Source organism: Engystomops pustulosus, chromosome 7, assembly GCF_040894005.1.
Source record: "Engystomops pustulosus chromosome 7, aEngPut4.maternal, whole genome shotgun sequence".
In the NCBI taxonomy this organism is placed as follows: Eukaryota; Metazoa; Chordata; class Amphibia; order Anura; family Leptodactylidae; genus Engystomops; species Engystomops pustulosus.
Window position 1 is genome coordinate 155,307,232 of NC_092417.1, and position 13,869 is coordinate 155,321,100.

Below are 13,869 nucleotides of genomic sequence, written 5' to 3' on the forward strand. Positions count from 1 at the left end.
AGGAGGAGCTGCATATATTAAAGAACAGTATCTCCATATATTAAAGAGGGAGCTCTGCATATAATGGTTAATTTCCTAATATACTGTGCCCCACACTTAAACACCTTACAAAAAACATAAGGTAAAGTGGCCAACCCCTTTAACAGCACTGAAAGGGTCCTGGGGAGGTCTCTTTAAGTAATGGAAAACAATGTGATGTATAGGATGTGGAGACAAGGGGTGTAATAACGTCACCGCCCAACCAGAGACCGGGAGATTACACTGCGCTACGACACCACAGCTCTACTTCCGGGTTATTATATGCCCTCCCTCTTCCCCCTGCGTCATCACCCGGCGCCGTGAGCTGTACAGGAACCAGTGACGCGTGAGTACGTGGCGCTGACGTCAGCGAAACCCCCGGCATAGACTGAAACGGCGATCAGCGGCGAGCAGGGGAAACAGACGGAGAACTGTGACGCAAAATAAGAACCGTAAGTACAACTCACCGTGACTGTAGGTGTATGCGTTACAGAGCGGGGGTCACTGCTGTTCTTTAGGGCTTTCGGGGGGCTATAACGATGACGTCATAAGTAAGAGTCGGGGTCAGTAGCGGGTAGGGTGTGTGGTGATGTCATCACTGGTCGGGGGAGGTAGTGAATACAAGCAGCACGGGTGACTGGATGTTATGGACTGTACCCCTGAATACAGCTGGACTCATAGTTTTGTTTTTTTTCATGGCTTTACTTGATAATGGGAAGCTGGGAGTTTGTGTTTTATACAGGGGATTTCTTATAACACTTATCCACATGCTTGTCTACAGGGACTCGGAAATGGATTATTGAGGGGAGGGGGTTTGAAGTCTCATAATCATAAGAATGGGGGTCCTCCAGTCCCCTGAGTACATGGAGCTGTAGTTATTGCATGTTATCAGTGCTTAGCGAATGGAGTAGTGGTCACATATGTGCCAAGGCAGGAGACTCCAAATCTTGTGATCATAGGGGTCACCACACATAGGTCAGACGCTTCTCCTATCCTATGTTATCAAAGCTCCACACCGGGCTATGGGTATTGCATGGTTTTATAATTTAGCTCCTATAGTTTCTATAAATCCAAGCTGCAATACCAGCACAAACCACGGTTAGGTGTGGCGCAGTGTTTGAAATAGTGGACAACCCCATAATTACTTAAAGGGAACCTGTCACCACATTTGCACATATACAGCGAATGACGGGTTCTATAGAGCTCTAATAACTGACTGACCCCCTTCTTCTAGCTAAAAATTGTTTCGCTTACATCCACATAAATCACCTTTTATCTTATATTGTCTGCTATCAGAGGAGGCGTGTCCTGCTCATCTGGCCCCTCCCATCTTATCCTCCTTATTGGTCACAGTTCAGGTCATGTGACCAGAGTGACATCATGTCAGGTGCTTGGACTTCTACTCCTCTCCATCCTCCATTGAGGCTGCTGTGATTTCATGGAATCGCATACATGGGGTACAGTTTGCTATTATTAGAAGGCTTAAGGACCTGCGATGATGTCACTCTGGTTAAATGTTGTGAATGTAACACAAGGCACCGTTTAAAATTATTGACACAATATTTCCCTGTACATAGAGCTCTATATGTCTGTAGTTGAATATTAGCAGACGGTCCCTAAGTACAAGAAGGCAGAGCAGTGATTTGAAGAGGCACAGAGCTGTCAGTCAAAATAAGGGGGTGTGGTTCACTGCCAGCCTGAGAGAGAGGAGTCAATAACACCAGACAAGAGTCACAAAAGCTTATTTGCATATCAGAAAAATGGCTCTAATCAAGGTACAGGGCCTCACTGGCAGCTAATTTCAGGTGATATGGGGAGGACTTGTAACTCTTTATCAGCAGGTTTGGTTAGTCAGGGTGGTCAAACTCTGGTAACAGGTCCTTTTTAAATATTTTTGGCAGGGACTAAACTTGGGTTGTTAGGTAGCTCGGGGGTGGAAGCAGAGGAGAACCTTGGTGATGAGACCCTTGGTGTTTTAGTGAAAGGGCAAATGCACCAGTGACAAATGTTGACAATGCTCTGGACTGCACAGTGACCTATCACGTGTGATGTCTTTCAGTGCGATGTCTTCCCAAATAATTGCAAAAATTGGAGAGGCTGGTGTACTCTGCTACTCCATTCACTGGTCCATGTTTATCAAAACTTGTGCACATTGTCTTTTTGGTGTGCAGGGTGCGGCATATTCATCAAAACTGGTGGCATTCTTCATTAATCTGGCGTCCCCTGCACTGCTCCGGAAGTGTGCACTTTTTTTTTTTTTGGTGCAGTTTGTTCATGATGCAGAATTATGACACAAACTCCCACTAAGCAATAACGCACCCCTTTAGGTGCACATTTTTCTGTCCTGTCGAACACAGTGTAGACACTTTATAAACACATGTGTAAGCAGTTTGCACGTTCTTTCTAGTGCAAAGTCGGACAGAAAACTGGTGCAAACCCTTTAATAAATGTGGGGCCAATGTCTTTGGAACTGGCGAAAATAGCTGAATTCGGCGCTCAGCTTTCTTTGTCAATATCATAGAGCAGCAGAAGCCTGCGCTAATAACTTATCTGGGGTACAACTGTCACCTGTTGTCATGATCTGTGGGGTCCCACCGATAACTTGTGACTGAACAACCCCTTTAAGTGTATGGGATGTATGTATCATAAATCCTATGCATTACACTGTGAATAGGACTCGCAGCTAATCCACACTCAATACACAGAGTGTGCTGGTAGCCGGAGGGTCAGCTGATGCCGGATGTAATGGGGAGCCAGAAAATATACAATACATTTCAATTCAGTATTCTTGCATCATATTGTATAAGTCAAAAATAAATCAACTTTCTTGGAGCTCCTTAAAATTTCTTCAAATTCATTGAATCTTCAAAAGATTTTTTTCACTGTTGTAGCATCACGACTTAATGTCTTATTCTCACAGAAGATTCTGTCTAAGTGATTCAGGGTCCAACCACCCAAGGGACCTTAAAAAGTTTCTCCTCAGTAAGCCAGACCTACCTCTACCATCTGCACTGCAGCTTTTCCCCAAATGTTATCAATGAAATTGTCAGCTCTTCCAGCAAAACAGATGGGTCCCTACCCATTTCCATAGACTGAAGTATGAAAGTATGGTGATACAGAGAAATGTTCTTCTGTCCGCCACTTATAGAGATCCTGTATAATGTATAGTTATATCTATAGGATGAAGTGGATCCTGCCTCTGGTACCTGCTTGTGGTGTAAGAATGGGCCAGTAAACTCCATATAAATTTCACAGATGACGTCAGTCGGTGTCCTGTCTTTCCTGTGCAGGATACCATTAAGCCAGTGGGACAACAGAACAGCCCCCTAAATGTTTGCCAAATGTGTGAAGGGGTTTCTAACTTTCCCAGTGGCAGATGTATGAGATTAATGTAGCAAAGAAAATCCCGGCACTCACAAATAAATGCAAATCGTGTTTTAATGGTAAGATAAACTTACAGCATGAAGTGCAGGGACACAAAAACAGGAACGCGTTTTCGGCTCGATGCACGAGCCTTTGTCAACCACCTGTGGTTGACAAAGGCTCGTGCATCGAGCCGAAAACGCGTTCCTGTTTTTGTGTCCCTGCACTTCATGCTGTAAGTTTATCTTACCATTAAAACACGATTTGCATTTATTTGTGAGTGCCGGGATTTTCTTTGCTACTGATTCTGAGGCCCAGGCCGTACCCGGAGCACCGCACACCTACAGAGTGCCGTCCATCTCCTGTTGTGTCGTATGAGATTAATGGGCCCGCATGTTTGAGAATAATAAGCCCTGTATGTTGTTCTGAAGGAAATGAACTGCCTGTTAGTGGCTTTGTCCTGTTTGCATATTAAAGGGAACCCGTCAGGGCAATTTGGGACACTGGACAACCCCAAAATGTCCATAAGCAAAATAAAAAGTTGCCTCGTTCTAGAGCTGAATGTGCGTACTACACCCCAGCTTCGCTGAGCATGTTCTGTGGGAATGGTACTTGTGCAATGAAGCCCCAACTTAATTGAATTACTGCTAGGGGGAAACCAGAGATGGATCCAATGCGCCTCATTGGACTCTTCTCTAGGTAGATATAAAGGATTTTTATTTTTATAGCAGGCACAAAGGGACACTGTTGCGATTTGGGACACTACAGACCTGTAGTTGGTTTAGTCTCTCAAATGGCCCTGACAGGTTCTCTTTGAGTGTGTATGGAATCTGAAGGAATAGTTGGCAGCCTACAGCTACTTGCAGGGTGGTTGGCTTTAGGATAAAATGTAATTATGTAATTTACTCCCAGGAGTTTGCTGACTTGTCAGGTTTTGGGTTGTTTGAATGTCATGGGTTAAGTCTTTCCGGATTTACTTGCGGATAACATTTTTCCTAGTTTAGCGACCTAAACCAAACAGAGATTGTATTATTCTTCCACGGATATTTGCATAATGCTTCGGTATTACTTGCTGGAGGACCGAGAGACTGTCATAAATCCTTTCCAGTAATGGACAGTGAACCAGACCACCCCTCACTTCACATAATATGTATAATTATAAGTCTTAACTCTATTAACCAGTTAGTATCTGCCCGAGTGTGAAATTATTGCAATTAAGGATGAGAAGTAATTTTTACGTGCCGTCATATTAGGGGGGGTTTACTGCTGAGGGATATTTTTTAAGGTAAAAACAAGACTCCTAGGAGAGGCGGTAAGAGTCCTGATTACTCCGCCCACCCACAGGGATTGATAGGGAAAGTTCTGATTATTCTGGAAATTCAGGTTTATCATTGAAGCTTCCATCCAAACTCTGCAAAGTGTTAGTATGTTCTCTCTGTGATTGCGTGGGTTTCCTCCCACACTCCAAAACATACTGGTAGGTTGATTGGATTGTGAGCTCCATTGGGGACAGGGACTGATTTGATAAGCTCTGTGCAGCGCTGCATAATCTTTGTGTGCTATTTAAATAATTATTATTATTACGAATGCCTTAGGATCACCACCTCTGTCATAGTGAAATGACCCACTATGAACATAGTGAGAGATGAAGAACTATTAACAGACTTTGAATGGTTGGAAAACTTTGATGTTCCTGTGCCATATTAATGTAAGTTCTCTCCACAGCTGGCCCAGGACCCATGAACGCTCGTAAACGTCACGGTTCCCGAAACACTGAGAACGGAGTATACGTAGGACCCCCACAGACACAGGTCCTGCCCTCCCAAGCCTCCTCAGAAGCTTTACCTCCCCCTACTCTTGTCCCACCAGCTGATAACATGTCTTGCCGGGACCGCACTGCTGAGTTCATGTCTGCTTGCAAGTCTTTGCGTGGACGCCAGGTTAGTGATATGTTGTATGAAAGGACATTACATGATAATACCCAGAATACAGGTAAAGTTTAGGCCAAATATACAGTTATTGGTTGATGATGAATGGAAGGGAATGAGGATGTCCAGACACCTTGATATCAAGTACCTCCATTTAGCCTGTGCTGTGCAGTGGAGGAAGGAGAACATGTCTGTGACATATGAAGGTCATAAGTCATTACCATTTTAGGAGAGACCTGACAAGGAAGAGCGTAAATAAACTTAAAGGAGGGCAACGTATATGTTCACTATTAATGTTTAACATACAAGCAAACTTGTTCCATGCACTTGCAAGATTAAGGCCCCTTCCACACTTGTGTTGCAGATCACGTCAGAGTTTGATCAGGGTGCGATCAGGGTTTGGTCAGTGAAAAACGCGCATTTTGCATCAGAGTGCAATCAGTTTTCAGTCAGAGTTTGTTCAGTGTCTCAGTTTTTCACGCGCGTTTTCAATGCAATTTCAATGCGTTTTTCACGCGCAGAAAATGTGCGTGAAATGGACTCGGGACTGAGCTCTATCTTTTCTATGGCAATTGATGCGTGAAAAACACATTGCACTTGCAAGTGTCTCAGAGTGCAATGCGTTTTTGATGCATCTCCATAGACTTGTATGGTGCGTTTTTCACGCGCGTGACTTGCAAAAGTAGAGCATGTCGAGATTTAAACGCATGTTAAAAAAAATGCGCGTGTGTGCGTGAAAAAAAATGCAAGTCTGAAAAGACCCATTGATTACAATGAGTCAGAGTGCAATGCAAGTTCTGCGCATCAAAAGCACGCACAGAAAACGCGTGTGAAAAACGCAAGTGTGAATGGGGCCTTACTGGACCAAACTTAGTCCGTATACTGGATTAAGTCATGTCCGTTTAGTTTGTTGATTCTAGGTTCAGCCTGGTAAATGCTGCAATCCCACGGATATAGATTGATGAACAAAATGGTGGGCGACGGGCTTTACAAGCCAGAAATGTATGTAGAGTTGTAAATTTCCTCATTGCATCTTTTTTGGTTGCAAGGGGATCTCTGGCCCCAAAACTCCAGCTATGTGATCTTTGCCGTCATGCTTTACATTATGGTTGGAGACAAAGCAGGCTCCTCTATAATGAAGCGCCTGTTCTTCCGGACTGCAGGCATTGCAGTTATTTAATGGAACTCTCCAGTCAAAGCCGATTCATTGCATTATACCTTGTACAGCGCCTGAAGGGAGCAGCATGATTCTAGGCTCTAGGAATTCAATGGACATTAGTTCGGCTCCTCCCTTCACACCCTGCACCATGTATTATTCAATGAATTAGCTTTGACTGGACGGTTCCTTTAATTGAATAAAAGTGGTGCCTGGAGAGACGGCGGTAACCACAGATATCTTCTTCAGCTGTGACCATAGAGTAAAACCGCTGATGGGTCCTGCAACTCTCTCCAACCAAAACCGGAAATTTGTAAACCCTAAACTGACTCAAGTCCCCTATATAACAATCCCTTTTCTTTGATTCACAGAATGGTGTGCCACCGTCCAATCCCACTCTGAGTGCTGTGAAACAGAGAAGTGACTTCACTCTTATGGCCAAGTAAGAAATATATTTGAGAGTAAATCTTATACTTTTACTGAGATTATGGCCGGCTTACTAGTGCATTGGTGGGGTTACTGAGATTCCTCCAATATTTTGGCTGTGGTAGTACTCCTTTAGGATTATCATATCTAGAACAGAGAGGAGATGTTGTAAGTAGGGTATGGTGTCAGTCACTTCCTGCAGAGATACAGACCCTTATCCCACTGACAAACCCACTCCCTCCCATCTCAACAAAATGTGCAGAAGTCCAAGATAGTTGATAGTGATGTACACAGCATCGTTGCCATGTACAGCTGGTTCATCTCAAAATTCTTTCTTTCTTGCAGACGCATTGGGAAGGACCTCAGCAACACATTTACCAAACTGGAAAAGTTGACGATATGTAAGTATAGGGAAAAAATTACTTTTGACAAATCCATATCTTCTATGTATATCCCTAGTAGAAATGAGCGGATTCTGACATATTGGTGGAGAACACCCACCGGCCAATCGTAGCCATCACTAGGGGCAGCAGTTTACCACAGTGGCTGTTTGTCCGCCAATATGTCTGGGTCAGGCACCCGAACCTGACCATTGGGTACGCGCAGCTCTACTCCCTAGTACTGAGCACCAAGTGTTGTCAAAAGTAATGCAGGGTACACAGGGATCCAGTCTCCAGTCTGGGGCTATAACTTGTTTATAGTAAAAAATGTAACTTGTAACTTGTCTTGGAGCCAGCCTGACCGGCTGAAATCTCTGTAGTGCTCTGTCTATTCTACTTACAATTTTCTTGTTTTCAATTTACAAAGAATTTACCCATTTTCTCCTCCTTATAGTGGCTAAAAGGAAATCTCTTTTCGATGACAAAGCTGTGGAAATTGAGGAACTGACGTATATTATCAAGCAAGTAGGTGTCTGTATAGATAACAACTTGTATTTATAGGGAGTTTGACAGGTCATACCTGCCTTCTAAGCCAATAATATGGACTTTCATAGCCACTAATGTTTATATCTGATCACAAACAGAGGTAGTTATATGCAAATTAGGCTGTAAGTGCACCAGGGGTGGGGCCAATTTCACCAAACAACAGACAGAAGTGCTCCAGCCATGTTAGTGGGGTAGGTAGACAAATATGACAGATCAGACCTGCTTTTGGTGAACTTGCAGGCTTATTTACATATAAAAGATGATCCTTTATAGGTTTGTGGCCACTGTGGTTTATTTGGATTCTCTTTTAAAGGCGCTTTCTAGATTGCCTGGAAAAAGCTTGTCAGGCAGGGATAAAATTGTTCGTAGTTAGTTGTGTAAACATCTGGCTGAACCTGACGTCTTGGCGTTTACGTGGCATCTCCTGCAGCAGTCATGTGATCACACAAGTGAGGGTTCTAAACCTCATGACACTTTTGCTTCTAGCTGTTGTTCTGCCCTATAACACAAGATGTCTTCTTGTATATCCACAGGACATTAATAGTTTGAATCAGCAAATAGCGCAGTTACAGTCCTTTGTGAAAGCGAGGGGCAGCCAGAGCGGGCGGCATCTCCAGACTCACTCTAATACTGTGGTGGTCTCGCTACAGGTAAGAAAGTCTAATCTGGCACCATCTTGAGATAAAGCTCACAGATGTCTTCTTAAAGGGGACCTACCACCACGAATCTACCTATAAAGGTAGAACGGGTGGTAGGTGGAAAATGGGACGTAAGGATAGTGCTTTTTGGGCTAATCCTTATGTCCCGGCTATCCTTTTGTAAACTTTAATCAGTTGATATGCTAATTTAATTAAGCGGCTACTGGGGCGTGGAGTAGCCGGACATGAGGCTACTAGTTGCGGCTACTCCACGCCCCAGTAGCCTTGTTCCTCCGCCTACCATGTAATCTTCGGCGCGCAGCACCTCGTAGCTGCGCGCCCTCGTCCGAGCATCCGGCGCATGCGCAGTAGCGCCGGCCTCGGAGCTACGGCCGCGCACCCGTAGGCCTGCGTCCTGCGCAAAATGCAGGATATTCGCACGAGGGATATTCGCAGCTCCTCGTAGCTGCGCGCCGAAGATTACCCGGTAGGCGGAGGAACAAGGCTACTGGGGCGTGGAGTAGCCGCAACTAGTAGCCTCATGTCCGGCTACTCCACGCCCCAGTAGCCGCTTAATTAAATTAGCATATCAACTGATTAAAGTTTACAAAAGGATAGCCGGGACGTAAGGATTAGCCCAAAAAGGGCTATCCTTACGTCCCATTCATCCACCTACCACCCGTTCTACCTTTAGAGGTAGAATCGTGGTGGTAGGTCCCCTTTAACTGAATTTTATGTTTTACTTGCTAAATAGAAAGTGTAATAACGTCCATTGTCCCTCCTTCTTACAATATACATTCTGTTTTTTGTCTTTTCAGTCTAAACTAGCATCAATGTCTAATGATTTCAAGTCTGTATTGGAAGTAAGAACAGAGGTGAGTTACGTTTCCAAAGTTCTGTACTTTGCAATAACAATTTAAAATGAGAGAGGTAGGATTTTTTTTTTTTTCCCCCCTGTATTTTTACATTGGGTTTTTTTTCCCCCCTGTTCAATAGAATCTAAAACAGCAGCGAAGTCGCAGAGAACACTTCTCACAGGGGCAGGTTTCCTCTCTCCCGCTCCACCACAACAGTATGGGTAACTATGTCCAGATATTTTATACACCCTCTTAGCTTCTGTGTATGTTCTCCATTGCATCTTTCTGTTCTCAGCTTTCTCCAGGTTTTGGATCTTTTATATTCAACCGTCTTGTGCTGTCACTTTCACTGTGGGGTAATGAATAGTTTTTATGGTTGTGTTTTTTTTTTTTTTGTCAGGGCCATCCGTTCTCTTTCAAGATGATTCCCGTAGACCCGGTGATGTGACAATAGAGATGGACTCTAAAGTCAGTCAGCAGCTGCAACTCATAGATGAGCAGGTAAGGGCAAGAGAACATGGTGATCATTCAGCGGATTAACACTATGGGCATAGTGCTGCATCATAACATATAAATGACTTTACTTCCAGCATAATACATGGTGTTATGGGGGTATAAAGACATCTGGTTCATAATGAAATGCAACCCGCAGTTTCACATTCATTGTAGCATTTTGTTTACAAATTAAAATTTAGATTTGTGGTTAAAAGTTTTTAACCCAAGCAGAAAAAGAGATGCACAACGCTGGGGACACAACACAGGGCGACATAAAGTTTGAAATTCTTTTTCATTCTTTAGGTAGTAAGAAGAACACCCGTCCCCACCCACTGACCCCCTTAATGTGACATTTCAAGGGCACAAATCCTCTCAGATTTAAAAAAAAAAAAAATCTTACACCACACCCTGTAGCGGTCATTGGCTGTGATCTGTTTTCCGCCGGCTCATTGTTTCCAGGCTCTTGGCTCTGATCCATAAGTAGGTCTGACAGGTATCTCCACCAGGACAGATTTGTATAGACCAGGTCAGACCTTGGCAGCCTGATAATTTTCTGCAGAAATATAGTATATATGGCCAGTGGCTTTTTTTATTTATTTATTTTTTATTTTTTTTTATACACCCTTCTCGCCCTTCCCACTCCCCAATTTGAAGCGTGGGGCAGAAAAGATGGGGCTTCCTAAATGCCTTGTCTGCCAGAAAAACTTTGTGTTTTGATCCTGGTATCATTTTAAAGGGTTGTGTCTACCCACAACTGATTGTGTCTGATTGGCGGAGATTGCCATAGATTGTCCATTGTATCCCAAATGAAAGTAGTGACAGGTCAACTGCCCCACCACTTTATTCACTGTGGCACTGACAGAAATAGCAGAGTACTGCGCTCGGCCATCTCTAAGTGCCATTGAGGTGAATAAAGCAGTAGGTGAACAGTGACCAGTAACCAAAGTTATATTGGACTATTGTTTTTATGATCCATGGGGTACAACCACAGGGACCCTCACCTGTGGATAGGGGAAAATTATTAGTGTATATACCTAATTTAATTTCAGGATGTACTTATGATTTACTTGGCAGTGAAATGATAAATCATGCTGCTGATAATGTATGTTTTGCCAAGAAAAAAATTGCACATCGAAAATTTTATTCTTCTTCTTCCAGGACTCATATATTCAGAGCCGAGCAGACACCATGCAGAACATAGAATCCACTATAGTTGAACTTGGCTCCATCTTCCAACAGTTAGCTCATATGGTAAAGGAGCAGGAGGAAACTATACAAAGGTGAGGGTCTGCCAAACCCACCACATCTATATACCCCTAGCTATTAACCTCAGTAACATGGTCCTGGGCTGTTTATCACCTATCCCTCTATTATTCATCTTTTTTCAGAATCGATGGGAATGTGGAAGATACACAATTGAACGTGGAAGCTGCACACTCGGAGATCCTGAAATATTTCCAGTCCGTCACATCAAACCGCTGGCTCATGATCAAGATCTTTCTTATACTTATTGTTTTCTTCATCATCTTCGTGGTCTTCTTGGCCTGAGACTCTTGCCCAAAACAAATCGAGACTATCCGCACACTTCATGCTACCTCCAGACAGCCCAGTCCTACACAATGGAAGGAATATCGGAGACCGTCATGGCTTATGTGTTTTGTATGAGGACTGGGTGCGTGTGTGAGGGACAGCAGAGGTGTGTTATAATGTGACATCTTATGGTTGGGTCCCCCGTGGTCGTATTACATCCATGGGGTGCTCATACGTGGAATAAACTGTGCAAATATGCGATAGTGTCATAAGGAAGGATGAACGGTTGATGGCTGTGTGTGTGTGAGAGTGTATGTATAGATTTATTATACGCATTATATACATATAAATAAGTTTTAGCCTATGTAAATTTATATGCACAAAGAGTCATGGGTATAAAGTATGCAGATGTGTAGTGTGAATGGAGTATGTGTGTATGTGAACGTATCTGGGAGAGAGTATCGGGGGCAAGAGGGGGGGGCAGTTTACATCTACCCAGGCTGAGACATTTGCCAACATTATAAGAAGGGTTGTGTATGAGCAAGCGTGATGCAAGAGCGAGCGACTAACTAATCTAAAGTGTCTTACTGGAACTTGACCAGGATCGGCCGGACTCCTCTGACTTCATTGTTGTTTTAATCTCCATATTGACTTGTTTTGTTTTTTAAATTATTCAATGTCCTTTAACATTAAAAGAAAAACAAAGAAAAAATACTACTACACCAGGCAAAGATTTACCCTCTTACAGGGGACGATCCAATGGGAATGGATTGAATGACCTGTAGAGGAGGTTACTTTTAACATTCCATAAAAAACACGGATGACATTAACCCTCCTCTCCCCTGTTGATATTAGGGGTCACAGTTTTGACCTTTAAACAATGTACAGATTGTATATAGCTTGGAATGCAAGAAAATACAAAACATTTCAGCTCAAAATTGTGTCTCATATCTTTTTAATTTTTTTTAATGGTTGTGTGTGTTTATAGGATAGGCCATCATTGTACTGTATTAGGCTACATTCACAAGATGAATGCCCGCCGTACCGTAGTATGGTGGGCATACACTGGCGTTGCTCACCATTGCCCCCCTCCATAGTGATATATGGCGCAAGGCCCCATATATTCCAGGGAAAAATAGGACATGTCCAATCTTTCTCCCGGCTACGGAATGGTGCTCCACGTATGCTGCACCGTACCGCTACCATATGGTGCTGTGCGCCCATTGCCATGTATAAGGGACGTATATACGTCCCCCATATGTTTGTGTGAATGAAGCTTTAATGTGAATGTTCCACCAGGCTCAGCCATAAGCAATATGTACTTGTCTGTGGCTGTTACTGTACTGTAGGGAGCTGCCTCTTTGTCCTGCATATTTTTGGGTGTACCCAACACGGGCCAGCATTCACCGTCTCCTTCATTCTGCTGATCAATCTTAGTAATTGATCAGCAGTATTTGAACTGTCAGCAGAAATTGACCTATAAACCACTACTCGTATGTTAAGTGGCTAAACATCTTCCAAATATTGTGTGAGGTGCAGGGTGGTGACATCATCCAGAAAATAAACTGTGAAATAAGAGGTAAAGTGGTTGTATAAAGTCATGGTGGAGTGCTTAGTGCTGAAGTCAAGCTCTCCTCACCTTCCCACCTAGGAATATAACTTGTGAAATCCACAGCCATTGATGAGCCCATAGAAGTAAATGGGGACATGTGTGGTGGCTGTTGAATCAATGGCTAAAATGTCAAAAATTCATGTTCGGGTTCATTGAGGCTCAGTCTATCTTGAAAGGTGACCAGAATGTGTACAGAAGTCATTACATTAACTTGAGATGTGGGATTTCAATAAATGAGTCCTAAAAGGCTGCTGTAAAGAATATCTCTAAATAATGTTTCTGTAGTCTAGAAATACTGTAAAAAACCGGATTACATTTTTGCATACACACAGTGTGTACATCGGGAAAGATCCCGGGGTAAATATACTGTGGGGAGATTTATCAGAAGTTTCTGAGGTACAACTGTTTTAGTTTCTCAAAGAAATCGATCAGGGCTCAGCTTTAAATTTATAAACAGCTGTGGGGAAATGAAAGCTGAGCTCTGATTGGTTCCCATGAGCAACTAGAAAAGTCCTTTGACACTTCTGATAAATCTCCCCCATGTACCCATAGACATATACTGTCAGGTGGAAGCATCCCGCTTTTTTTGGTCTTTTTTCTGTTGTTCTAATCATTCACTTCTTTTGCTGTATAAAATCTACGATAAATTTAGGATAAATGGCACATATAATTCTCTAGAGTACGCTCATTCCAAGGAAAGTATTTACGTTGATATGTACATATATGAAACCTTTTTTTTTTTATTTTCTCTTTTTTTTTTGCCCCTCGACCCTGTTCACCAAGAAACTAATTTGCATAAAAGTAAAACAATTAGATTTTTGCACCCTGATATCTTACACCTTGTTTCCCTTTGAAACTGCAACCACCAGAAAACTCAGATGAAATTAATCTACACACAAGTATAGGCTACAACAAATCAA

The 13,869-nt window shown here is 43.0% G+C and overlaps 1 protein-coding gene across 1 annotated transcript; it reads left to right on the top strand.

Moving 5' to 3' along the window:
* The first annotated feature begins 308 nt into the window (after positions 1–308).
* On the top strand, positions 309–12,275 carry STX5 (syntaxin 5). Its single transcript, XM_072118453.1, has 11 exons — positions 309–470; positions 5,107–5,321; positions 6,837–6,907; positions 7,237–7,292; positions 7,726–7,796; positions 8,351–8,467; positions 9,274–9,330; positions 9,452–9,533; positions 9,713–9,813; positions 10,966–11,087; positions 11,196–12,275. Exons 2-11 carry the CDS (start codon positions 5,121–5,123, stop codon positions 11,353–11,355), a joined length of 1,038 nt encoding a protein of 345 aa, XP_071974554.1. The 5' UTR covers positions 309–470; positions 5,107–5,120; the 3' UTR covers positions 11,356–12,275.
* Positions 12,276–13,869: the final 1,594 nt, after the last annotated feature.